This window comes from Zeus faber (assembly GCF_960531495.2).
Source record: "Zeus faber genome assembly, chromosome: 7".
Lineage (NCBI taxonomy): Eukaryota > Metazoa > Chordata > Actinopteri > Zeiformes > Zeidae > Zeus > Zeus faber.
This window is the reverse complement of record NC_137203.1, coordinates 1,505,480-1,530,593: the sequence shown is the minus strand read 5'-3', so window position 1 is coordinate 1,530,593 and position 25,114 is coordinate 1,505,480. Positions and strand designations below refer to the sequence as shown.

Genomic DNA, 25,114 nt, shown 5'->3' with positions numbered 1-25,114 from the left:
TGTTTTTTAAACATCAAATATCAACCCTTTTTTTTAAATCACATTTAATCGTTTATTTTTTGGAGTACCCCCTGCGGTACTCCCAGGGGAACGAGGACCCTCGTTTGTAAAACGCTGCCATAGGAGACCTGATCACACACAAAACTATAACATATTTTGATATAAAACGTAACTTTAGGAAGTGGGAAAAGGAGCAGCAGTGGTGTAATTAAACCATCACGACACCGTGACGTGCTACAACGTTACAGACACACACGCACACGCACGCACGCACCCGCATACAAACCACGCCACCTGATTGGCTGGGACACCTGAGGCCGGCTTGCCCGCGGAGCCTCCCCGGGGCCTGGAGCCCAGGAGCCCGGTGCAGACTCGCTCCCCGCTCCGCGCCGCTCGCTCTTTCTCTCGGCCTCTGCAGACTGGGGCTGGGACTAGGACTGGGACTGACTGGGACTGGGACCAGGACTGGGACTAGGACTGGGACTGGGACCAGGACCAACACTATCTGTGGGTGATGACGGAGCAGCCGGTCCTCCAGCCCCCGGTGCAGGACGGTGCTCCGGCGTGGAGCCAGTGAGTGGTTTGCGGGGTTTGGGGCTTGTGCTGCGGGTCTGACCGGAATTTGTTTGCATTTACTATTTCAACCACTTATACTGTATTTTAACTTTAACTTTAGTTTTCATTGCCTTGGATCTCAGCGCCTGCGAAATATGATATTTAATAAAATGTATTGATGTATATTATAACATGGCATTATATCGCTGTTTGCACTTAATTCCAACTTAGTGGAACAATATGAATTGAACTCAGTGAGTCATATTTTCTGTTTTCTGCTTTTATTTTTAAATAATCAGTTAGAATGAGACGTTTGATGTAAAACAAGTTTCAACTTTAATTAAAAGACCAGTTCTTCTGGCATCAGAAAACGTATTGTCGACATCTAACGTTCAGTTTCTAAACAGTTGGAACAAATAAATTCAGTTGAATTCGTTTCAACTGAAAATTCCGGTTTGGTTTTGATACCAAAGATGACTTTCTTCATATCTTAATTCCATAATTCATACTGGACCTAAAACACCCGATGTCAGAGCCAGATTAGGAATCGTTCATATCATTAATTCAAATGATAATATCAAGAATTGATTAAAACATGTTCAACCAAGAATAATAAGTGCATTTAAGATCTGGAGAAAGAAGTCCCTTGGAACTTGTGTGTCGTCGTGTGCGCTTCCTTTCAGACGCTTCTGAGTCGCTTTTCTCTTTAGTTCAGATGCTGAGGCGCTGCAGGGCGTGGGGGCGGGGCTTCCGCCTGCAGACTCCGCCCACCAGGACCGGCCGGGCAGGAGGAAACCTGCCCTGGTCAGGTAAATGATTATCTATTATCACCAATGAAGTAAGATTTCTGCATGAAACCGGAGCTTTTTACTCTGAGTTTAACATGGTTGATTAGTTTGTCAAAAAACATCTCATATTTGATACTTTATTTATCTGGTGTAGTATGGAATTTACTTTATTTTACTTTATTTATCTGGTATTATTTATCTGGTATTTATCAATATTTAAGGTAGTGTATGATCAACGTAATTAAGAATAATTATGTTTTGGATCTCGTGGTCAAAGTAGCTGCTAGGTGGTTCAGTGGAATGGGGTCGAGTTGGACTTTGGGTGCGCAAACATCACATGTACTTGTAGCCCAAATGAAGGTCTGAGGGCCCACAGGGGTCCCTAAGGGAGTCCCGTTGGATCCCTTTGATAAGAGTTGATCAGGGTTGAAACATGCGCTGGTCAATTCAGTCAGTAAACAGCCATGATGACCCGTCTCCAGGTCCAAGACCTTTGACCACTCGCTGCTCTCCCAGATCCAGAGCGATGCCCGCGCCAAGATGGACAGGAAGAAGCCTCATTACAGCCAGGTGAGAGGAAGGAAGGGAGGAAGGAAGGAAGGGTGGAGGGATGGTGGGATGAAGGAAGGAGTGAAGGAAGGTCGTAGGACAGAAGGAGAGAAGCCAGGGGTCAGTTTAGAGGTCAGTTCAGAGGTCAGGTCAGAGGTCAGTTTAGGGATCAGTTCAAAGTCAGCTGATCATTTTCAGTTCAAACTACATTTCCTAGGTAAATTAATTTTCCAAGTCGGACAGAGTTTGAAAGAACAGTTAAATACAATTAAAATACAGTTACAATACAGTTTAATACAGTTGAATACAGTTTAATACCGTTTTAATACAGTTTAATACAGTTTAATACAGTTTAATACAGTTAAAAATACAGTTAAAATACAATTTAATACAGTTAAATACAGTTAAAATACAGTTAAAATACAGTTAAAATACAGTTTACTACAGTTTAATACAGTTAAAATACTGTTTAAATACAGTTTAATACAGTTTAATACAGTTTAAATACAGTTAAAATACAGTTTAATACAGTTAAATACAGTTTAATACAGTTTAATACAGTTTAAATACAGTTTAATACAGTTTCAATACGTTTAAATACAGTTTATACAGTTTAATACAGTTTAAATACAGTTTAATACAGTTTTATACAGTTTAATACAGTTTTATACAGTTTCAATACAGTTTCAATACAGTTTAATACAGTTTTAATACAATTTAATACAGTTTCAATACAGTTTAATACCGTTTAATACAGTTTAATACAGTTTAATACAGTTTAAATACAGTTTAATACAGTTTCAATACATTTAATTACAGTTTAAATACAGTTTAATACAGTTTAATACAGTTTAAATACAGTTGAATACAGTTTCAATACATTTAAATACAGTTTAAATACAGTTTAATACAGTTTAATACAGTTTTATACAGTTTCAATACAGTTTCAATACAGTTTAATACAGTTTTAATACAATTTAATACAGTTTCAATACAGTTTAATACAGTTTAATACAGTTTAAATACAGTTGAATACAGTTTCAATACATTTAAATACAGTTTAAATACAGTTTAATACAGTTTAATACAGTTTAAATACAGTTGAATACAGTTTCAATACATTTAAATACAGTTTAAATACAGTTTAATACAGTTTTATACAGTTTCAATACAGTTTAATACAGTTTAATACAGTTTAAATACAGTTGAATACAGTTTCAATACATTTAAATACAGTTTAAATACAGTTTAATACAGTTTAATACAGTTTTATACAGTTTCAATACAGTTTCAATACAGTTTAATACAGTTTTAATACAATTTAATACAGTTTCAATACAGTTTAATACAGTTTAATACAGTTTAAATACAGTTGAATACAGTTTCAATACATTTAAATACAGTTTAAATACAGTTTAATACAGTTTAATACAGTTTAAATACAGTTGAATACAGTTTCAATACATTTAAATACAGTTTAAATACAGTTTAATACAGTTTAATACAGTTTAAATACAGTTGAATACAGTTTAATACAGTTTAATACAGTTTAATACAGTTTAAATTCCCTTTTAAGGTGACCAGGTTCATCAAACCACCGTTAGAAAGGCATTTTTCCCTCCGTGTCTCCATAGAAGGCCTCCAGCTCAGCGTGTTCTAGCGCGTTCTAGCTCTCGGATCAAGGACCGGTGGACCTATCTATGGAAGGGTGTCCTCCGTACGAGCCCCAGCCCCCTTCACGTAGAGCAAGGCACTAGCCCTGCAGGGCGGGGGGTTTGATTCCCAGTGTATTTTCTAGAGTTCTGCGTCTTTGGTTTCAGCTTTCCAAGACAAACTCCCAGTTTCACAAGACCTTCTCAGAGATCTGCAAAGAGGAGCTGCTCCGCCAGAGTGAGTCCTCAACGGAGCAAACCCCCCGACATCAAAACCCTACAGTCATTTGGTGTTGGGTATTTGTTAATATGAGTACTTCTTCCAGCACTGATACAAAAGTACAGAGACACAGGAGTCTCCCAGGTTCCCGCTGCGGGAGCCTCTGAAGGTTCCGGCAGTGTTTTCATGAGAACCTTTGTGCTGGTCTAGGCTACACCTGCGCGCTGCAGAAGGACATCCTGTACCAGGGACGGCTCTTTGTCTCCGACAACTGGATCTGTTTCCACTCCAAGGTGTTTGGCCGAGACACCAAGGTACCGTGACCGGCCGCCGCCGTCTACCCGCCGCTTGACACAGACAGGTCCAGTTGGCCGTGTTTCCGGATCTCCCTCTGGAGTGTCGTCCACAGCTTGTGTTCAGGGTCGCGCCCTGGCGGTGAATTATTTGGGGTTTTTCTCCCCAGGAGAAGGTTTTCATCTGACCCTGAGCTGCATTTCCAGTGTCTCACAGTGTGTGGAGGCAGGGCAGCTTGTCACGCTGACTCCACGTGGAACGCTAACGTGCACGAGGAACATCTAAAAGAGTTTTCTTTTTAAATAACCGTACTGGCATCTCATTTAGTTTCAGCACTTTACTCCACGACACTAGACTTCACATTTCAAAAACATACAGACAATTTTAAAGGAGAAATAGACATCTTTTTACTTTTCCTTCTCAATATGAAGTGAATGTTGATGGCACAGTGTAATGTCTCAAGAATAATGACACCATCTGTGTTTAGATTGGTTCCTGTAAACTTCCATGTCACTCTGCATTCAGACAGGGCAGCACGTCACAGGTAGTGCATCGACCGATGAGCAACCATTAGAGGAAATGACGGACGGTAGAGCAACCTACTCCAGGGAGAACATACACCCTGGAATTTAAAAATCTCTCATTGAAATGGTTGAGAAATGTCAACGTTATAGTCTTTATCCAAACAATACACAGCTCCCCCGTTCCCTTGTATGTGTTAATGGGCCAGCGTCGCCCGTTCCAATATGGCGGCCACGTTGACGAATGCGCAACCAAAAGAAATCAAACAAAACTAAAATTGTGATGGTTTGAAGTGACCTCTTCAGTGAACGTGCTTCTTTCTTCTCTTATTTCCAAAGTGTGTTGATCATTTCCACAGAGCACCTGGAAACACTGGGAAGGTTGATAAGTTGTCTATTGCCCGATAATCTGAAAACATGAGCTACCATCAGGAAAAGGGTCAGTAATGTAAAATAAGTGCACTGGCTACTAAACTGTCTAAAACTCAAATTGATACCAGTACCAACCTGTAAAAACAGTCGAGCCCCGTTCCCACATGGAATGTGTCACGTCGCTGCATCATAAACATCCTGTAAAGTCACGATGAGGTCATTCCCACATTGTTGTGTATGGAGTCTGTTCCCACATGGATGACTGTTACCATACATGACGTAGTCCTCCACCAGAGGTGTCTGATATCACGTGAGACTAGACAACACAACACTTTTTACACCAGCACTTTGCTTCCGTGGCCCCGTCCCACGGACTCCTCCCTCCGCTGACGGAGCGGGGACAGAGCCACCGTCCCCGGACGCCATTACCCCCACCCCATGTTATTAAATGAGTGTGATCCTCTTCAACCTGTCCTCCACCCTCTGCCTCCGGAGAAGGAACCTTCTCCACCCGTTCTGTCTCTCCCTGTCCGCTCACCTCACCCCCCCACTGTGAAGGACACGCCTACTGTCTGAGCAGCATTTTTGAGAAGAAAAATAATAAAATGTAAGAACATAAACACCTGTCTCCGTAGCGACCGAACGTCTTTCAGTTTCTCGTCTTTGCAGCCGAGCTCCACGGTTCTGATGGACTCGCTTTTTTCTCCTCGAAAAAACAACAAAAAAAGCTAAATTATTTGTATAAAACTCCACCCGACTTTATGGCAATGTTACTGCTTCCATCCCACACACTTCCATTCACAGCCGTTCCAGCATTTTGCCGTAAGTGATACTACTTCCAGAGTGAGGAGATTTACGGAACATGGAGACATGGAGGCTCCCATTCCCACATAACGTCAGTACGGAACATTGCCGGTAGATTTACGGCTTTCATTCCACTTGGAATGAAAGCCGTAAATCTATCAATGAATGCCACTTGGAATGAAATGATCGTCTGAGCACATATTACGTGCTCAGACGATGGAGGCCTGCTACTTGTCTTATTTGTTGACTTCAAACCGTCCTCTCTGCTCGGGCAGATCGCCATCCCAGTGCTGTCTGTCACTCACATCAAGAAGACCAAGACAGCCATCTTAGTGCCGAACGCGCTGGTGATTGCCACATCTAGCGACAGGGTAGGAACTGTCTGTCTGTCTGTCTAACTGTCTACTAGGGATGCAGCGCTACAGTGGGCTCCCAGTTCAGTATGTATCACGGTCTTGGGGCCACCGTAACGGTACGGTTTCAGTATGTTTATATTTAAGAAAAAAATTAAAGTAAAATTAAAGTGAAAAGATGTTTTATAGCAGTCTGTCATAAATAAGTAGTGTGACACTCTGTGTGTATGACTGTTGGGGGAGGGGGGAGACGGGGGTTAAAGGTCATTGGTGTGTTGTTATAATTTGCATCATTTCATCTGATTGGAGGGGAGGTGTCCAGGATAGTGGATAATTCAAATATTAATTTCTGTTAATATTTATTTATTTATATATATAATATTTTTTAAACGTTTCACAATAGAACATAAATAAAACCGGTACTATAGTAAGTTATTTTGTGTAGAACAGGTGTAAACGGCATTTTTCTCACATAAATAATAATTGTAAAATAAAAGCTGACAGTCAGACCAATGCGTGGTGCCTTCGCTTTGTGAACCTGACGTGACAGTGGGTGCGCTCCTTTTCAACCAGGGTACCTCCTGGCGAGGGAGGAGCTTAGGATATCTCTTACATGGAGGCGGAAACATTCTCCGGTGGCAGGAGACGACGATTCAACTGTAAAACTTGACAGCAAAAAGAAGGGCAGCGAGACTCCCTTCATTCTACAAAAAGAACCGGATCGTTCATGAACGACGTGGTGCGAGTGGAAGAGAGTTTCTGTGTAACGGGTGTGGTTAGGACCCAATTGCAGCACAAAGACAGGCAGGGATATTTGGTAATGTCTTTTATTTGTAGAGCAGACGGAAGACAGGCAGGGAGCAGGCAGGATACATCGTCGGGGACAGGCAGGTTCGATAACGAGGAGTGCAGACTCATCGGAGATCCCGTCCATCTCCACGTCCTCCGCTAAATGGGCCACGTGATCCTCATCGGAGTAGTTGGAGACCCCCCCAGGGTTGACCCGGTCTGGAGGGCTGGTCAGGATGGCGCTGATGGAACCTCCTGATGAGGGTGTGGTCCAGAATGTGCCTTGCAGGGACCCAGGACCTCTCCTCCGGGCCGTAACCCTCCCAATCCACCAGGTACTGCAGGCCTCTCCCACGCCGGCGGGAACGTAGAAGACGGCGGACAGAGAAGGCAGGACCTCCGTCAATGAAGCGCAGAGGAGGCGCGGGAGGTGCCAAGGGAACCAGAGCACTCTCCCGGACTGGCTTGACCTTGGACACGTGGAAGGTGGGATGGACGCGCATGGACCTGGGGAGCTTGAGCCGCACTGCCACCGGGTTGACGACCTTCTCGATCTTGAATGGGCCGATGAACCGAGGAGCCAGCTTGTTAGAGTCCACCTTCAGGGGGAGGTCCCGGGTGGAGAGCCAGACCTTCTGGCCCGGCTGGTACTCCGGGGCCTGGGACGAGGACGGTTGGCGGCAGAGGCGGTGCGGCCAGCGGCTCGGAGGATGAAATGAAAGCGAATGAAAGCCTGGACGGACGGGCAGGAAGCCTCCTTCTCAAGGGCCGGGAACAGAGGCGGTTGGAAGCCGTAGGCGCACTAGAAGGGGGAGAGGCCTGTGGCCGAACTGGTCAGGGTGTTGTGGGCATATTCCACCCACAAAAGCTGCTCGGACCAGGACGACGGGTGTTGTGATGTCATGCAGCTAAGGGCCGTCTCCATCTCCTGGTTCTTCCGCTCTGTTTGGCTGTTGGACTGGGGGTTGTAGCCTGAAGAGAGGCTGACGGTGGCCCCCAGGAGCGCAGAGAACTCCCTCGAAAAGACAGAGGCGAACTGGGGACCCCGGTCGAATACAACATCTACTGGGATGCCATGGAGGCGGACGACGTGGTACAATAATAGCTTGGCGGTGCCCTTGGCTGACGGGAGCTTCGGTAGAGGCACGAAGTGAGCCATCTTGCTAAACCTGGTAGTGTTGCCGCTAGACGGTGGCAGACCGGTAACGAAGTCCACGGAGATGTGAGACCAGGGGCGATGAGGAACCGGCAGTGGGTGTAGGAGACCAGCAAGAGCAAGAAGTGAGGGTTTGTGCTGGTTACAGGTGGGGCAGGCATTGATGAACCCTCAGACATCCTCACCCAGGGAGGGCCACCAGAAGTGACGCTGGACGACCTCCTTCGTCTGCTGGATCCCCGGGTGGCAGGTGAGTCAAGAGTTGTGGGCCCACTGGAGAACCTCGGACCGGAGGTCAGGCAGGACGAACAGACGGTCGGGCGGACATGTGCCTGGTCCAGGTTGGTTCTGGGCGGCGGCTCTGACCTTCTCTTCCACCTCCCAGGTGAGTGTGGCAACTAGACGGGAGGACGGTAGAATGGTGTCAGGGTCAGCAGCGTCTTCCTCCTCCTCCTGGAACTGCCGGGACAGGGCGTCAGGTTTGATTGCGTGATCCCGGCCGATAGGAGAGGGAGAAATTGAACCTTGTTAGGAAGAGCGCCAAACGGGCCTGACGGGAGTTCAGTCTCCTGGTGGACTGGATATACTCCAGGTTCTTGTGGTCGGTCCACACCAGGTGGGTTCCCTCTAGCCAGTGTCGCCACTCCTCCAGGGCCAATTTGACGGCGAGAAGCTCCATATTCCCGATGTCGTAGTTCCTCTCGGCCGGGTTAAACGCCTGGAGAAGAAGGCGCAGGGATGAAGCTTCTGGTCGGAGGCGGTTCTCTGGGACAGAACAGCTCCGACTCCCACGTTGGAGGCGTCCACTTCAACCACAAACTGCCGTTCGGGGTCAGGCAATACCAGAATGGGGGCTGAAGTGAACCGTGCCTTCAGGGTCAGGAAGGCGTCGTTGGTGGACCGAAACGGCACCTTGGAGGAGGTTAGGGCTGTGAGGGGGGCAGCCACCGTGCTGTAGCCTCGGATGAACTTCCGATAGAAGTTGGCAAAACTGAGGAAGCGCTGGAGTTGTTTGCGGGTGTCCGGGGCGGGCCAGGTGGTGACGGCGGAGACCTTAGTGGAGTCCATCTGGATGGTCCCCCTCCCTACGACGTACCCCAGGAAGGAGACAGACGGGACGTGAAACTCACACTTCTCCGCCTTCGCAAAGAGTGAGTTCTCCAGGAGGCACTGCAGGACCGTCTGGACATGGTGGACGTGCTCAGCTTGGGATCGGGAGAAGATCAGGATGTCGTCATGGTACACAAAGACGAATTTGTTGAGCATGTCCCTGAGCACGTCATTGACCAGGGCCTGGAAAACGGTGAGGGCGTTGGTGAGACCAAAGGGCATCACCAGATATTCGTAGTGACCGGAGGGAGTGTTGAACGCCATCTTCCATTCGTCCCCCTCTCGAACCCGGACCAGATGGTAGGCGTTGCGTAGGTCGAGCTTGGTGAACACCGTGGCCCCCTCCAGGAGTTCGAAGGCTGATGAGATGAGGGGCAGGGGATAGCGGTTCTTGACCGTAATGTCGTTGAGACCGCGATAGTCAATACAGGGGCGTAGCGACTTGTCCTTCTTCTCCACGAAGAAGAAGCCCGACCCGCCGGAGATGAGGAGGTATGGATGATGCCCACCGCCAGGGCATCGTTAATATAGGTGTCCATGGCCTCTCTCTCCGGGGCGGACAGGGAGTACATACGGCCTGTGCGGGGGAAGGGACATCGCCTTGGCCTTGCTGAAGACCTCCCTGAAGTCGAGGTACTCGGCGGGGACCCCCAACATGTCGGGTGCGGAGCTGGAGCTGTTAGGTGTCTGAGGTGCGGCGGCTTGCTTCAGGCAGACCTGATGGCACGCAGGACTCCATCCCAGAATAGCCCCTGTGGTCCAGTCGAGGTGTGGGTTGTGACGCCGGAGCCAGGGGAACCCCAGGAGGAGAGGGTGACGAGGTGAGTGCAGGATGCAGAACTGTATCGTCTCGTGGTGGTTGCCGGACAGGAGCATGCGGTGGGCACTGTCTGATGGGTGACTGTCCCCAGGAGGCGGCCATCCAGGGCAGTGGCAGGTACAGGAGAAGACAGGAGAACTCGACCAACACCCAGCTGCCGTGCTAGGTTATCGTCGATGATGTTAACATCGGAACCAGAGTCAATAAGTATGGCGAGAGAATGTGAGCCTTGGGGCAGGAGCAGCCGAGCCTGGCAGAGGGGGGGCGTAGGTTGGAGGGGGATTTGGAGGTGTGGCTCACCAGGACCCCCTCCCTCACTGGCGAGCCCGGCCCTTTTACCGGACACCCGGAAATGTAGTGTCCAGCTAGACCGCAGTAGAGGCAAAGGTTCCCCACACGGCGTCTCTCCTTCTCCTCTGGGGTGAGGCCAACCCGCATGGGAGAGGCCTCACTCGTGGGTTGACGGGCCGGAAGAGCTGGCGGCCCGGAGGAACCTGGAAGAAGGGTTGCTGGGCGGCGCTCAACTTGCCTCTGACGCCTCTCTCGCTGGCGGGCCTGGATGCATCGGTCGATACGGGAAGCAAGCTTAATGATGCCATCGAGAGAGGTGGGCAGGTCGTGGGAAATTAGCTCATCCTTCACGTACTCTGCTAATCCCATCAGGAACGCGTCAATCTGGGCTGCCGGGTTCCACTCGCTCAGTCAAGCCTGGGTGCGGAAGTCGATCGCGTAATCGACTACGGAGCGGGACCCTTGACTGAGACCCAGGAGACCACCAGCAGCATCGGGACCTCGTGATGTCACCCCGAACACCTTGCGGAGCTCAGTGGCGAAGGCGTGGAAGGAGGAGCAGGCTGGTGTGCGTCGTTCCCACTCAGCCGTTCCCCATAGCCGAGCGCGGCCCGTCAGGTGATTTACGGTAAACGCCACCCTGGCTTCGTCAGAGGCGAAGGTGTGGGGCTGCAGAGTGAAGAGGATGGAACAGTTCGTAATAAACGGACTACAGCCGTCTGCGTCTCCGGCGTAGCGTTCTGGAACCCCCACCCGGGGCTCCAGGGAGTACCCAGGCTGGGCCGGTGCAGGTGGGTCCGGGGAAGCAGGTGGCGGGATGAACTGACCAAGAGCGATGGCGAGCTGCTGGACCTGGGCAGCTAGCGTGGCGAGCGCTTGCTCCTGGCTAGCCGCCACTAGCCGAACGTCCGCTGAGGTGGAGGCTCGGACAGCCTCCTGGTGTTGGAGCTGTGACTCTACCCTTCCCAGGCGTGCCAGCAACTCGGGGTTGTGTGCTGGGTCCATTGTTGGCCAGATTGTACTGTAACGGGTGTGGTTGGGACCTAATTGCAACACAAAGACAGGCAGGGATATTTGGTAATGTCTTTTATTTGTAGAGCAGACGGAAAACAGGCAGGGGGCAGGCAGGATCGATAACGAGGAGTGCAGACAGAAGACAGGCGGAGTGGCAGGATACGTGGTCGGAGCGAGGCAGAGTCGGTAGCAGGGAATCAGTCCGGAGAACGCTGGAGAGTCTGGTGCAAGCATCAAAGACAATCTGGCAAAGGGTGACTGGTGAGAGAGGCTTATATAGTGGTTAGAATACAGATCTGGAACAGCTGTGTGCGCAGGTGAATAGAGTTGGGCTAATGGGACAGGTAAGGAGAGGGAGGGGAAGTAGAAGAAGGCGGAGATCATGACAGTCTGAAGAGAAGTTGTTAATAAAGAGGGACACGGCCACCCCAGGGTTTATTTTCAGACTGGACATCTTGATTGATGGCACTCTTTATAAACACATTTCTATGTCGTTTTATCTCCTGTTTCTATGGAAAAGGCTGCGTAGCCGCACGCAGTTGCATGAAAAATGTACCTCTCGCGCAAAAATGGAGAAATGCCGCATGACTCCACGTGGCTAACGTGGCAGGTGGAGCTGCAACAGTGGATTCAATAGGAAGCAGCACTTTCTGCACACCGCGCTGCGCCCGTACGCTGCGCTAACGCATCCGGTGACCTCTGCCGTGATATGGTAATACCGTGGTTCACGTGTGCGTATTGAACCGTAGAGGACGTACCGAACAGTTTGATAACATACCGTGTACCGTTGCATCCCTACTGTCTACCTGTCTGTCTGTCTTTCGCATTTTCTTATTGCTCGTTTAAACGATACTCAGCTTGTCGTTTTTCTCTCCAGCATGCCTTCGTCTCCTTCATGTCCAGAGACAACACGTACAAGTTCCTCATGTCTATCTGTCTACATCTGGAGGTACGTCTACCTGTCAGTCTACCTGTCTGTCAGTCTACCTGTCCGTCTACCTGTCTGTCAGTCTACCTGTCTGCCTACCTGTCTGTCTGTCTGTCTCTGTGTCTGCCTGTCTTAATATCTCTTTTAAAGTTATTTGTCCAAGTAGTAATGAAAGAACTTCTCCAGATGGCAATGTACGAGTAAAAATCACTGAGTGAAGCAGTACTAGTACTAGCTACTTTCAGTGAAGTCTGTGTTCATATCTTAATCGATATCTTATTATAATAATACTTAAAAGTTGAAGAAACACGTTGCATTTTGAGTTTGAGTTCTAAAACCAGAAGCTGTCCCAGCATGTGTCGATGTGACCACCATACTTTTGCTTTGGTTGTATTAGTTTTGTTTGAAAGTACATTTGTAATGAGGCTTGACTTGCGTTGTGTAGACAGATAAACAGTGTTTTGAGCTGAGGTTCCTGTTCCTTAGGAGAGGAGTCCTGGAGGAAGCCCGGTTCCCTCCACAGAGAACAGCTTCAGGAGCCAAAGATCTCCTGCATCCACGCATTTTCCCCTGGTCAGACCAAAACACACAAGAACGTTTTAATAAAGATGTCTGACCAACCGATGACCATCTGTCTGACTGCCTGTCTGCCTGTCTGCCTGCCTGACTGACTGACTCCCTGAATCGATGTAGAGTTTTCCAGGTGATTCCAGTGATTTGGACGGGCCAGTCGGTCGGAGGAGACAAGACTTGGAGGAGAGCAGCAGCTCAGACTCACAGACCCCAGATGACGACAAGCTTGCAGGTAGCGCTTACCCTCAACACCACAGGAAGCGAGCAGCGAGCTGAGTATTCAGGAATTATTCAGAATTGATTGGTAACTTTGGATCTCTCTAGCAGCTGCTCTGTGCTGGTGTTCTCCAAGGTTGTGTTTTGGGCCCATTATGTTTTTCTTACGCATGCTGCCCCTCAACAGATTATCAGCAGCTTTAAAGCTATTTATTTCCACTGTTGTGCAGGGAGCTTCCAGTTATTCCATTACATCATTTAACCCTAAAATATTGGACACGCTGAGCGGACAGTAGTATCCAACAAAACATGCGTGTTCCTTCTAGGTCAACCTAAGAAACCTTGGCATCATTTCAGGGTTGGTTTCAGTTTCAATATGAAGTTGCTGATGTGACTGTCCGTTGATGGTGTTCTGTTTATTGCCGAGCTGCACTAATGTGGCACAAAACATGAAGAATGGTCAATTCCTCCGTTTTAATCAGGACAAATACATCCTCCCACAGCAAGCAGTCATGAGGCCACTGTGGGATCCTAGAATTCCATGGCGATATTGCCACTAATTAAATTACCCGGTACCACCACAGGGAGGCACCGTCCACATTTATGCAGGAATTTAGCCATAATATTGACACTGTTACATGGACTCAATCCGGCTTTTTCCTTTTGAGGAACATTTCCAAGATCAGGCCCCTTGTGTCCAAACCGGAGATGGAGATGTTTGTCCGTACCAGCTTTTATTTCCACTCACCGGGACGAGTGTGATGCTCCATCCTGGCTTCCCTACATCAACACTGACCTACTCCATCCTTACAACACTGACCTACTCCACCCTTACACCACTGACCTACTTCATCCTTACACCACCGACCTACTCCACCCTTACACCACTGACCTACTTCATCCTTACACCACTGACCTACTACACCTTTACACCACTGACCTACTCCACCCTTACACCACTGACCTACTCCATCCTTTCTATGCAGTCATTTCTCCAAGTCTCTCTGGACTTCAGATCTCTGGAATCTGTTGACACCTTTAAAAAGCAGCTCAAGACCAAACCTGGTTTGAAGCTTCCTGCCTGGTACTACGAGGTCTCCCAACACCTTGTTCACAGCCAACAGAAGTATTCCTCAATGTTTTGAGAGTCAGGTTTGATTTGACAGCGTTTTCTTGCAGAGTTCCCTGTTCCCTCCTTCCGAGAGGTGCTGAAGCATGGAGGTGTTGCTCCAGATCCTGAACACGCCACGAGGAACCAGAACCTCCAGAAGAACCAGAACCAGAACCAGAACCGGAACCCTGGGGCGAAGCAGCCAGACCCACTGTGTGTTGGTAGGTTCTCTATCCTCTTGAACATCAAATATTATAATATTATAATTTATTACATTTCACTGCATATATGTATGAAAGTATGTATATGTATGTGACAAATAAACCTCTTGAATCTATTAACCATAATATAAGTAAGTTATCAATGTGTACTATATACATTATATACACTATATAAGGGGATGGTAGCTCAGGAGGTAGGGCTGGTGGTCTAGTGATCTAAAGGTTGCTGGTTGATCTAAAGGTTGCTGTAGTGTCCTTGAGCAAGACACTTAACCCCTAACTGCTCCTGATGGCTGCGTCCGTCGCTGTTTGAATAATTGTAAGTGGCTTTGGATAAAAGCGTCTGGTCAATGTAATGTAATATACACTATATATAGGCTATTTTCACTATATATATACTATATACACTTTTTTACTATATACACAATATATACTATATACACTATAGATGCTATATTCACTTTATACACTATATACACTATATATACTATATATGCTATATACACTTTATACACTATATATACACAATATACATTATATATAAGATATATACTATATATGCTATATACGCTATATACACTTTTTTATGATATAATTATACATACTATATATACACTATATACACTTTAGACACTATATATACTCTTTATAAACTATATTTGTATATCGTTTATAAACTATATATGCAGCACAAAGACAGGCAGGGATATTTGGTAATGTCTTTTATTTGTAGAGCAGACAGAAAACAGGCAGGGAGCAGGCAGGATACGTGGTCGGAGCGAGGCAGAGTCGGTAGCAGGGAATCAGTCCGGAGAACGCTGGAGAGTCTGGTGCAAGCATCGAAGACAATCTGGCAAAGGGTGACTGGTGAGAGAGGCTTATATAGTGGTTAGAATACAGATCTGGAACAGCTGTGTGCGCAGGTGAATAGAGTTGGGCTAATGGGACAGGTAAGGAGAGGGAGGGGAAGTAGAAGAAAGAGGAGATCATGACACTATATATACTATATACACTATATATACTATATACTATATACACTATATATACTTTATGCACTCTATACACTATATACATTATATATACTATATATACTATATATAGCAGCCACGCTCCCTTACCATGAAATAACACTGGTCCTCACTTATGGACCAATGAGCTAAATGACCTGGTCGTAGTAACACAACTCGGTAGTACCTGTATGTACTTAACAGATTATTGAATTAGATGTAAAGCTCTTCATTGCAGAAAGAACAAAGACATATTCCGTTTATTTAGGAATAGAAGGTTTTGTGGACTGTTTAAAAGACAGAAGTTCATAAGAAATGAAGTAGAATTATCGCATGTTTTCTTTTTTTCTTTGCTTCAGTGTAGAGCTGATCCGTCTTATTTTATCTTTAAATTTGATCATTTCATATTTAAATAAAGCATGCATTCATATGTCAAGTCTGTCTCAGTAATACAGGAGCTGGCCTGGCAGTATTTGAAGTGTATATTTCGGGTGCGTTCTGCAGGGCTGAATCCCTGTTGTTATTGTTGGGATTTGTTCGTTTTAATCACGGTGTTTTCCTGGCTACAAGTATCTGGAAGAAGACAACCACAGTACACACAGACATGGTTGAGGTCTCGTTAGAACCGGAACGATCCAGACGTCTTGTCGTTGGAGTTTGAGCAATCGATCTACATGTGGAGCAGAAATGAGTGAAAAACTGTCGTGATTTTACTGGAAGTAGAGAACATTGAGGAGATTTGATTGGTTTGAGGAGCGCGGCGCTTTGTGACATCATCATCCAAAGTTATATGAGTCCGAGCTTCGTCTCTCAGAACTCATTCACATCCGACCACTTGTGACACGTAGACAGACGACTTGAGCCGATGCTGCGTTTTACAAAACCCTTAAATGTTCCACAATAACAGTGACAGACGCTTTATGACATCATCATATTATTTACTATGATGATATTTACAGTAAGAAGCTGTTTGACGCCATCATATTATTTATTATAATGATATTTACAGTAAGATGGTTAATGATGTCATCATCTTATTTATTATAATGATATTTACAGTAAGAATCTTTATGATGTCATTATATTATTTACTATAATATTTTCAGTAAGACGCTTTATGATGTCATCAGATTATTTCCTATAATATTTACAGGAAGACGCTTTATGACGTCATCATATTCTTTATTATAATGATATTTACAGTAAGACGCTTTATGACATCATCATATTATTTCCTATAATATTTACAGGAAGACGCTTTATGACGTCATCATATTCTTTATTATAATGACATTTACAGTAAGACGCTTTATGACATCATCATATTATTTCCTATAATATTTACAGGAAGACGCTTTATGACGTCATCATATTCTTTATTATAATGATATTTACAGTAAGACGCTTTATGACATCATCATATTATTTACTATAATGATATTTACAGTAAGACGCTTTATGACGTCATCATATTATTGACTATAAATGTACAGGTTGTGATTGAGAAGGTCCAGTTGGATCGTGTCCAGTGTGCGGTGTGGACTCGGTCACTCTGTAGTGTTTAGACGTTTCCAAACTTTGGATTTACGTGTATATTTTTATAACTTCTTACCTGTAAGATGTCAGTAGATCTGTTAGATGAATACTTTTAATACCTGCTCTACATTACTTTGTCGGATTAATGAAAAAATAATAAAAAATATTCCTTAAAATGTCGTCAGTGTGTCTCTCGAAAACACTAAAATTTGCCATATTTCATGGAAACGTAACTGACTGAAAATGTAATCCAAGTAAAAATATCAGCAAATCAATTCTGTGCCCGACACGGCAGCAAACAGCCACCGGTCACTGAGAGAGCAGCTCTACTTCCACAGACAACACGCTGACAAGCTGTGCTTTACAGGCGAACATGGAGGGTTGTTGTTTTAAACACAGGAGGCTTGTGCTGTGTAGACCGTAAAGTGGTTGCTCCACCAGACCAGCAACCAGGAGACGACAGACCGGGGGGAGCCCATGCTGCGTTCAAGGAAACTCGGAAAATCGCGCTGCGTTTCAGAGAACCTGGGAAACTGTAAAAACACCCAACAAGACTAAACTGGACCCTGTGTATTGTTGCCTGCAGCTATATTTATTAATATTATTGTTATTTACATTTACATTTACATTTAGTCATTTATCAGACGCTTTTATCCAAAGCGACTTACAAGGGAGAATAACATTCAGCTACATTGCGACAGAGTTATATGTTATTGTTGTTGTTATTGTTATTAATATTGTTATTGTTGTTGTTATTGTTGTTGTTATTGTTGTTGTTATTGTTACTGTTATTGATATTGTTATTGATGTTGTTATTGTTGTTCTTGTTGTTGTTCTTTTATTGTTATTGATGTTGTTATTGTTGTTGTTGTTATTGTTGTTGTTGTTATTGTTGTTGTTGTTCTTGTTGTTGTTATTTTATTGTTATTGATGTTGTTATTGTTGTTGTTATTGTTGTTGTTGTTATTGTTGTTATTGTTGTTGTTATTGTTGTTATGTGTGCAGGGTCGTGTGAGACAGCAGACTTGCTGGTGGACGGACAGATCCTGAAACCTGTCTCACTCAACAAGCTGCTGTATGTCTATCTGTTCCTGTGAGTGTGGACGAATGACTCATCCATCCATTAACACTCACCCTTCAATACCTCATCCATTCATCTGTCTATCCAGTCATCCAGGTGTGTGTGTGTGTGTGTGTGTGTGTGTGTGTGTGTGTGTGTGTGTGTGTGTGTGTGTGTGTGTGTGTGTGTGTGTGTGTGTGTGCTCTGCAGTGTGTGTGTGTTGGTCCTGTCTTCCTGCTTCATGACTTTCAGGATCATTTCTCTGGAACAAACTCTGAACACACTGGGCTCCATGACAGACTTCACCAGGTGAGCAACCAGCCTGTAAACCAACTGGAACCAGCCTGTAAACTAACTGTAACCAGTCTTTAACCAGTCTGTTACCAGCCTGTAAACCAACTGGAACCAGCCTGTAAACTAACTGGAACCAGTCTTTAACCAGTCTGTTACCAGCCTGTAAACCAACTGGAACCAGTCTTTAACCAGTCTGTTACCAGCCTGTAAACTAACTGTAACCAGTCTTTAACCAGTCTGTTACCAGCCTGTAAACTAACTGTAACCAGTCTGTTAAGTGTGATGAATGGAAGGTGGAAGGTGCCTCCACCAGGGGGTTATCTATCTATCTTGAACATGGGCTGCTGCTCAGAATGTGACTCAAAACAACACCATCCAAACACAAGATCCACTGTTTGTTCCGCTGTTTGTTCCGCTGTTTGTTCCGCTGTTTATTTCGCTGTTTGTTTCGCTGTTTGTTCCGCTGTTTGTTCCGCTGTTTGTTCCGCTGTTTGTTCCGCTGTTTGTTTCGCTGTTTGTTCCGCTGTTTGTTCCGCTGTTTGTTTCGCTGTTTGTTCCGCTGTTTGTTTCGCTGTTTGTTCCGCTGTTTGTTCCGCTGTTTATTTCGCTGTTTGTTTCGCTGTTTGTTTCGCTGTTTGTTTCACTGTTTGTTTCGCTGTTTGTTTCGCTGTTTGTTCCGCTGTTTATTTCGCTGTTTGTTTCGCTGTTTGTTTCGCTGTTTGTTTCGCTGTTTGTTTCGCTGTTTGTTTCGCTGTTTGTTTCGCTGTTTGTTCCGCTGTTTGTTCCGCTGTTTATTTCACTGTTTGTTTCGCTGTTTATTCCGCTGTTTGTTTCGCTGTTTGTTCCACTGTTTGTTTCACAGTTTTTTTCACAGTTTGTTCCACTGTTTGTTCCGCTGTTTGTTCCGCTGTTTGTTTCGCTGTTTGTTCCACTGTTTGTTCCACAGTTTTTTTCGCTGTTTGTTCCGCTGTTTGTTCCGCTGTTTGTTCCGCTGTTTGTTTCGCTGTTTGTTCCGCTGTTTGTTTCGCTGTTTGTTTCACTGTTTGTTTCACTGTTTGTTCCGCTGTTTGTTCCGCTGTTTGTTTCGCTGTTTGTTTCGCTGTTTGTTCCGCTGTTTGTTTCGCTGTTTGTTTCGTTGTTTGTTTCGCTGTTTGTTTCACTGTTTGTTTCACTGTTTGTTTCACAGTTTTTTTCACAGTTTGTTCCACTGTTTGTTCCGCTGTTTGTTCCGCTGTTTGTTTCGCTGTTTGTTCCACAGTTTTTTTCGCTGTTTGTTCCGCTGTTTGTTTCACTGTTTGTTTCGCTGTTTATTCCGCTGTTTGTTTCGCTGTTTGTTTCACTGTTTGTTTCACTGTTTGTTTCGCTGTTTATTCCGCTGTTTGTTTCGCTGTTTGTTTCGCTGTTTGTTCCGCTGTTTGTTTCGCTGTTTGTTCCACTGTTTGTTTCACAGTTTTTTTCACAGTTTGTTCCACTGTTTGTTCCGCTGTTTGTTCCGCTGTTTGTTTCGCTGTTTGTTCCACAGTTTTTTTCGCTGTTTGTTCCGCTGTTTGTTCCGCTGTTTGTTCCGCTGTTTGTTTCACTGTTTGTTCCGCTGTTTGTTTCGCTGTTTGTTTCACTGTTTGTTTCACTGTTTGTTTCGCTGTTTGTTCCGCTGTTTGTTTCGCTGTTTGTTTCGCTGTTTGTTCCGCTGTTTGTTCCGCTGTTTGTTTCGCTGTTTGTTTCACTGTTTGTTTCACTGTTTGTTTCACTGTTTGTTTCGCTGTTTGTTCCGCTGTTTGTTCCGCTGTTTGTTCCGCTGTTTGTTTCGCTGTTTGTTTCACTGTTTGTTTCACTGTTTTTGTTTCACTGTTTGTTTCACAGTTTTTTTCACTGTTTGTTCCGCTGTTTGTTCCGCTGTTTGTTTCGCTGTTTGTTTCGCTGTTTGTTCCGCTGTTTGTTCCGCTGTTTGTTCCGCTGTTTGTTCCGCTGTTTGTTTCGCTGTTTGTTTCGCTGTTTGTTCCGCTGTTTGTTCCGCTGTTTGTTTCGCTGTTTGTTCCGCTGTTTGTTCCGCTGTTTGTTCCGCTGTTTATTTCGCTGTTTGTTTCGCTGTTTGTTTCGCTGTTTGTTTCACTGTTTGTTTCGCTGTTTGTTTCGCTGTTTGTTCCGCTGTTTATTTCGCTGTTTGTTTCGCTGTTTGTTTCGCTGTTTGTTTCGCTGTTTGTTTCGCTGTTTGTTTCGCTGTTTGTTTCGCTGTTTGTTCCGCTGTTTGTTCCGCTGTTTATTTCACTGTTTGTTTCGCTGTTTGTTCCGCTGTTTGTTCCGCTGTTTGTTCCGCTGTTTATTTCGCTGTTTGTTTCGCTGTTTGTTTCGCTGTTTGTTCCGCTGTTTGTTCCGCTGTTTGTTCCGCTGTTTGTTCCGCTGTTTGTTCCGCTGTTTGTTCCGCTGTTTGTTTCGCTGTTTGTTCCGCTGTTTGTTTCGCTGTTTGTTCCGCTGTTTGTTCCGCTGTTTGTTTCGCTGTTTGTTCCACAGTTGTTTTCGCTGTTTGTTCCGCTGTTTGTTTCACTGTTTGTTTCGCTGTTTATTCCGCTGTTTGTTTCGCTGTTTGTTTCACTGTTTGTTTCACTGTTTGTTTCGCTGTTTATTCCGCTGTTTGTTTCGCTGTTTATTTCACTGTTTGTTTCGCTGTTTGTTTCGCTGTTTGTTTCACTGTTTGTTTCGCTGTTTGTTTCGCTGTTTGTTCCGCTGTTTATTTCGCTGTTTGTTTCGCTGTTTGTTTCGCTGTTTGTTTCGCTGTTTGTTTCGCTGTTTGTTTCGCTGTTTGTTCCGCTGTTTGTTCCGCTGTTTATTTCACTGTTTGTTTCGCTGTTTATTCCGCTGTTTGTTTCGCTGTTTGTTCCGCTGTTTGTTCCGCTGTTTATTTCACTGTTTGTTTCGCTGTTTATTCCGCTGTTTGTTTCGCTGTTTGTTCCACTGTTTGTTTCACAGTTTTTTTCACAGTTTGTTCCACTGTTTGTTCCGCTGTTTGTTCCGCTGTTTGTTTCGCTGTTTGTTCCACTGTTTGTTCCACAGTTTTTTTCGCTGTTTGTTCCGCTGTTTGTTCCGCTGTTTGTTTCACTGTTTGTTCCGCTGTTTGTTTCGCTGTTTGTTTCACTGTTTGTTTCACTGTTTGTTCCGCTGTTTGTTCCGCTGTTTGTTTCGCTGTCTGTTTCGCTGTTTGTTCCGCTGTTTGTTTCGCTGTTTGTTTCGTTGTTTGTTTCGCTGTTTGTTTCACTGTTTGTTTCACTGTTTGTTTCACAGTTTTTTTCACAGTTTGTTCCACTGTTTGTTCCGCTGTTTGTTCCGCTGTTTGTTTCGCTGTTTGTTCCACAGTTTTTTTCACTGTTTGTTTCGCTGTTTGTTTCGCTGTTTATTCCGCTGTTTGTTTCGCTGTTTGTTTCACTGTTTGTTTCACTGTTTGTTTCGCTGTTTATTCCGCTGTTTGTTTCGCTGTTTGTTTCGCTGTTTGTTCCGCTGTTTGTTTCGCTGTTTGTTCCACTGTTTGTTTCACAGTTTTTTTCACAGTTTGTTCCACTGTTTGTTCCGCTGTTTGTTCCGCTGTTTGTTTCGCTGTTTGTTCCACAGTTTTTTTCGCTGTTTGTTCCGCTGTTTGTTCCGCTGTTTGTTCCGCTGTTTGTTTCACTGTTTGTTCCGCTGTTTGTTTCGCTGTTTGTTTCACTGTTTGTTTCACTGTTTGTTTCGCTGTTTGTTCCGCTGTTTGTTTCGCTGTTTGTTTCGCTGTTTGTTCCGCTGTTTGTTCCGCTGTTTGTTTCGCTGTTTGTTTCGCTGTTTGTTTCACTGTTTGTTTCACTGTTTGTTTCACAGTTTTTTTCACAGTTTGTTCCACTGTTTGTTCCGCTGTTTGTTCCGCTGTTTGTTTCGCTGTTTGTTCCACAGTTTTTTTCGCTGTTTGTTCCGCTGTTTGTTCCGCTGTTTGTTCCGCTGTTTGTTCCGCTGTTTGTTCCGCTGTTTGTTTCGCTGTTTGTTTCGCTGTTTGTTCCGCTGTTTGTTTCGCTGTTTGTTCCGCTGTTTGTTTCGCTGTTTGTTTCGTTGTTTGTTTCGCTGTTTGTTTCACTGTTTGTTTCACTGTTTGTTTCACAGTTTTTTTCACAGTTTGTTCCACTGTTTGTTCCGCTGTTTGTTCCGCTGTTTGTTTCGCTGTTTGTTCCACAGTTTTTTTCGCTGTTTGTTCCGCTGTTTGTTCCGCTGTTTGTTCCGCTGTTTGTTCCGCTGTTTGTTCCGCTGTTTGTTTCGCTGTTTGTTTCGCTGTTTGTTTCGCTGTTTATTCCGCTGTTTATTCCGCTGTTTGTTTCACTGTTTCAGACTCAACCCTCTGAGAGGAAGCTCTGAGCACAACGCAGAGCTGTACTCAGAGCTGACCCTGAACCTGATGAAACTGGAGAAGGTAAGTGTGTCTGTCTGTCTGTCTGTCTGTCTGTCTGTCTGTCTGTCTGTCGAACTGAGAATCACTCAGCACTAAAAAGTCATGTCTGTCTACAAGGTTTCACTCTCTCCCTGTCTCACTGAGGGACAGACAGACAGTTCACCACATCACACAGACAGGATGAGGTGTAAACTGACCCTGGAGCAGTGTCTGTTAATCAAACATTTATGGTCAGTGATCTGAGGCCATCACTGGAGGAGGATCTCAGCTTCCTTCAACAGTACTACTACAGTACTAGCACAGTACTACTGCAGTACTACTACAGTACTACCAGAGTACTACTACAGTACTACCAGAGTACTAGTGCAGTATTACCACAGTACTACTACAATACTACTACAGTACTACTACAGTACTACTACAGTACAAGCACAGTACTACTACAGTACTACCAGAGTACTACCAGAGTACTAGTGCAGTACTACCACAGTACTACTACAATACTACCACACTACTACTACAGTTCTACTACAGTACTACCACAGTATTCCTGCAGTACTACCACAGTACTACTACAGTAGTTCCATAGTACTACTACAGTACTACTACAGTACTACAAGAGAATGAGTACAGTACCACTACAGTACTACCAGAGTACTAGTACAGTACTACCCCAGTACTACTATAGTACTACTACAGTACTACCAGAGTATGAGTACAGTACTACTACAGTACTACTACAGTACTACTACAGTACTACCACAGTTCTACAACAGTACTACTACAGTACTACTACAGTAATACCACAAAACTACTACAGTACTACCACAGTACACTACACCACACTACTAGTGCAGTACTACCACAGTACTACTATAATACTACTACAGTACTACTATAGTACTACTACAGTACAACCACAGTGCTACTACAGTACTGCTACAGTACTACCACAGTGCTACTATAGTACTACTACAGTACTACAGAGTACTAGTATAGTACTACTACAGTCCGTCTACAGCATTACCACAGTACTACTATAGTACTACTTAAGTACTACTGAAGTACTACAGAGTACTAGTACAGTACTACTACAGTTCTACCAGAGTACTTCTACAGTACTATGACAGTACTACCACAGGAATACTACTGTACTACTACAGTGCTACCAGAGTACTAGTACAATACTACTACAGTACTACTACAGTACTACCAGAGTACTACTACAGTACTAACACAGTACTACCACAGTACTAACACAGTACTACTACAGCACTACGACAGTACTACCACAGTATTATCACAGTGCTAAGACAGTACTACCAATGTACTACAACAGTCCTACCTCAGTACTAAGACAGTACTATCAATGTACTTCTACGGTACTACATGAAATGATGAAATGAAAACTATTTTCCTGTAGTAATATTTGCTCTGCTCTCAGGTACAGAAGAACCTGCAGAAGCTGCTGGATGAAGCTGCCTGATCCTCAGGAGGAAACGACAAGATCCAAAACAGGAAGCAGGAAGACAAACTAAAAAATACCCACAATCCTTTCCCTCGGCCAATCAGACGTTAGATCTGCAGTCTGAAGGTAACGCTTGGAGGAGGAGGTGTGTCCACACCGCTCTGCTGGAGGGAGGGATGCACTTTTCCACGCAGCAGCCAATCAGAGTGGAGCAAAGACATCACTTGACCAGAAGCCATGCCCCCTCCATTGAACACCAGGAGGGCGCGCTGCAGATGCGCCCGGGACAGGAAACAGGAAACAGGAAACAGGTCTTGTCTCTTGTTTCCGTTTTCCTGTCCTGGGCTTGTTGTTTAAGAAGAAAAAACTAAATTACCGAGAAATGAGACGAATGGTAATGAAATGTTTTTGATTCACACTAAAGATTTGTCAGACATTTGGGGTGGACATTACCGCCTTCACGCCCCGTATTGGCCGTCGTCTTGGTTCGTTGCAGATTGATGCCCTTGACAAACAGGTAAAGGGAAAATTAGAAAAAATGAATTTTATGGCGTCTCACGTTTTCATATCAACGCGTTAAACAGTCAAATCGTCAATGTTTTCATGGAGATATCGATTCAAATATTCTTCACGTCGCTGAGTCCAGTTGAAGGCTTTACAGGTTTTATTTGATTCACCCTCGAAGCACAAAGACACGAAGTGACTTTCAGTGTTTAATTAATGACTTGTAGTATTTGTGCATTTGGAACTTTTTAGCTGCAGAGTGAAGCCTCCAGCACGGTTTCCATGGAAACACAAAACACTGTGTTGTGTTCATCTCAATCTGTTTTCAGGGAATGAAGAGATCATGACATGGAGCTAAAAGTGGAACATTCAGACTCTGGATGTTTTATTATCTGTAAATGATGCTGCGTTCACTCCATGTTGTCCTTGTGTTTTGAATATTTCCAAATTAAAAACATTTCTTTTACTCTGTGGCTTTTACTGTCGGTAGGAGCACACTGAGGCTGAAA

The 25,114-nt window shown here is 44.8% G+C and overlaps 1 protein-coding gene across 1 annotated transcript; it reads left to right on the top strand.

The window, feature by feature from the left end:
• Nucleotides 1–514: 514 nt before the first annotated feature.
• Nucleotides 515–24,119, top strand: gramd2b (GRAM domain containing 2B; the record flags this gene model as incomplete). Its single annotated transcript, XM_080003740.1, has 14 exons — nucleotides 515–573; nucleotides 1,266–1,364; nucleotides 1,826–1,913; nucleotides 3,713–3,782; nucleotides 3,975–4,078; nucleotides 6,031–6,126; nucleotides 12,166–12,237; nucleotides 12,703–12,789; nucleotides 12,910–13,021; nucleotides 14,185–14,337; nucleotides 17,886–17,973; nucleotides 18,151–18,249; nucleotides 22,573–22,654; nucleotides 24,078–24,119. The coding sequence occupies 14 exons, from the start codon at nucleotides 515–517 to the stop codon at nucleotides 24,117–24,119; spliced, it is 1,251 nt and encodes a 416-aa protein (XP_079859866.1).
• Nucleotides 24,120–25,114: the final 995 nt, after the last annotated feature.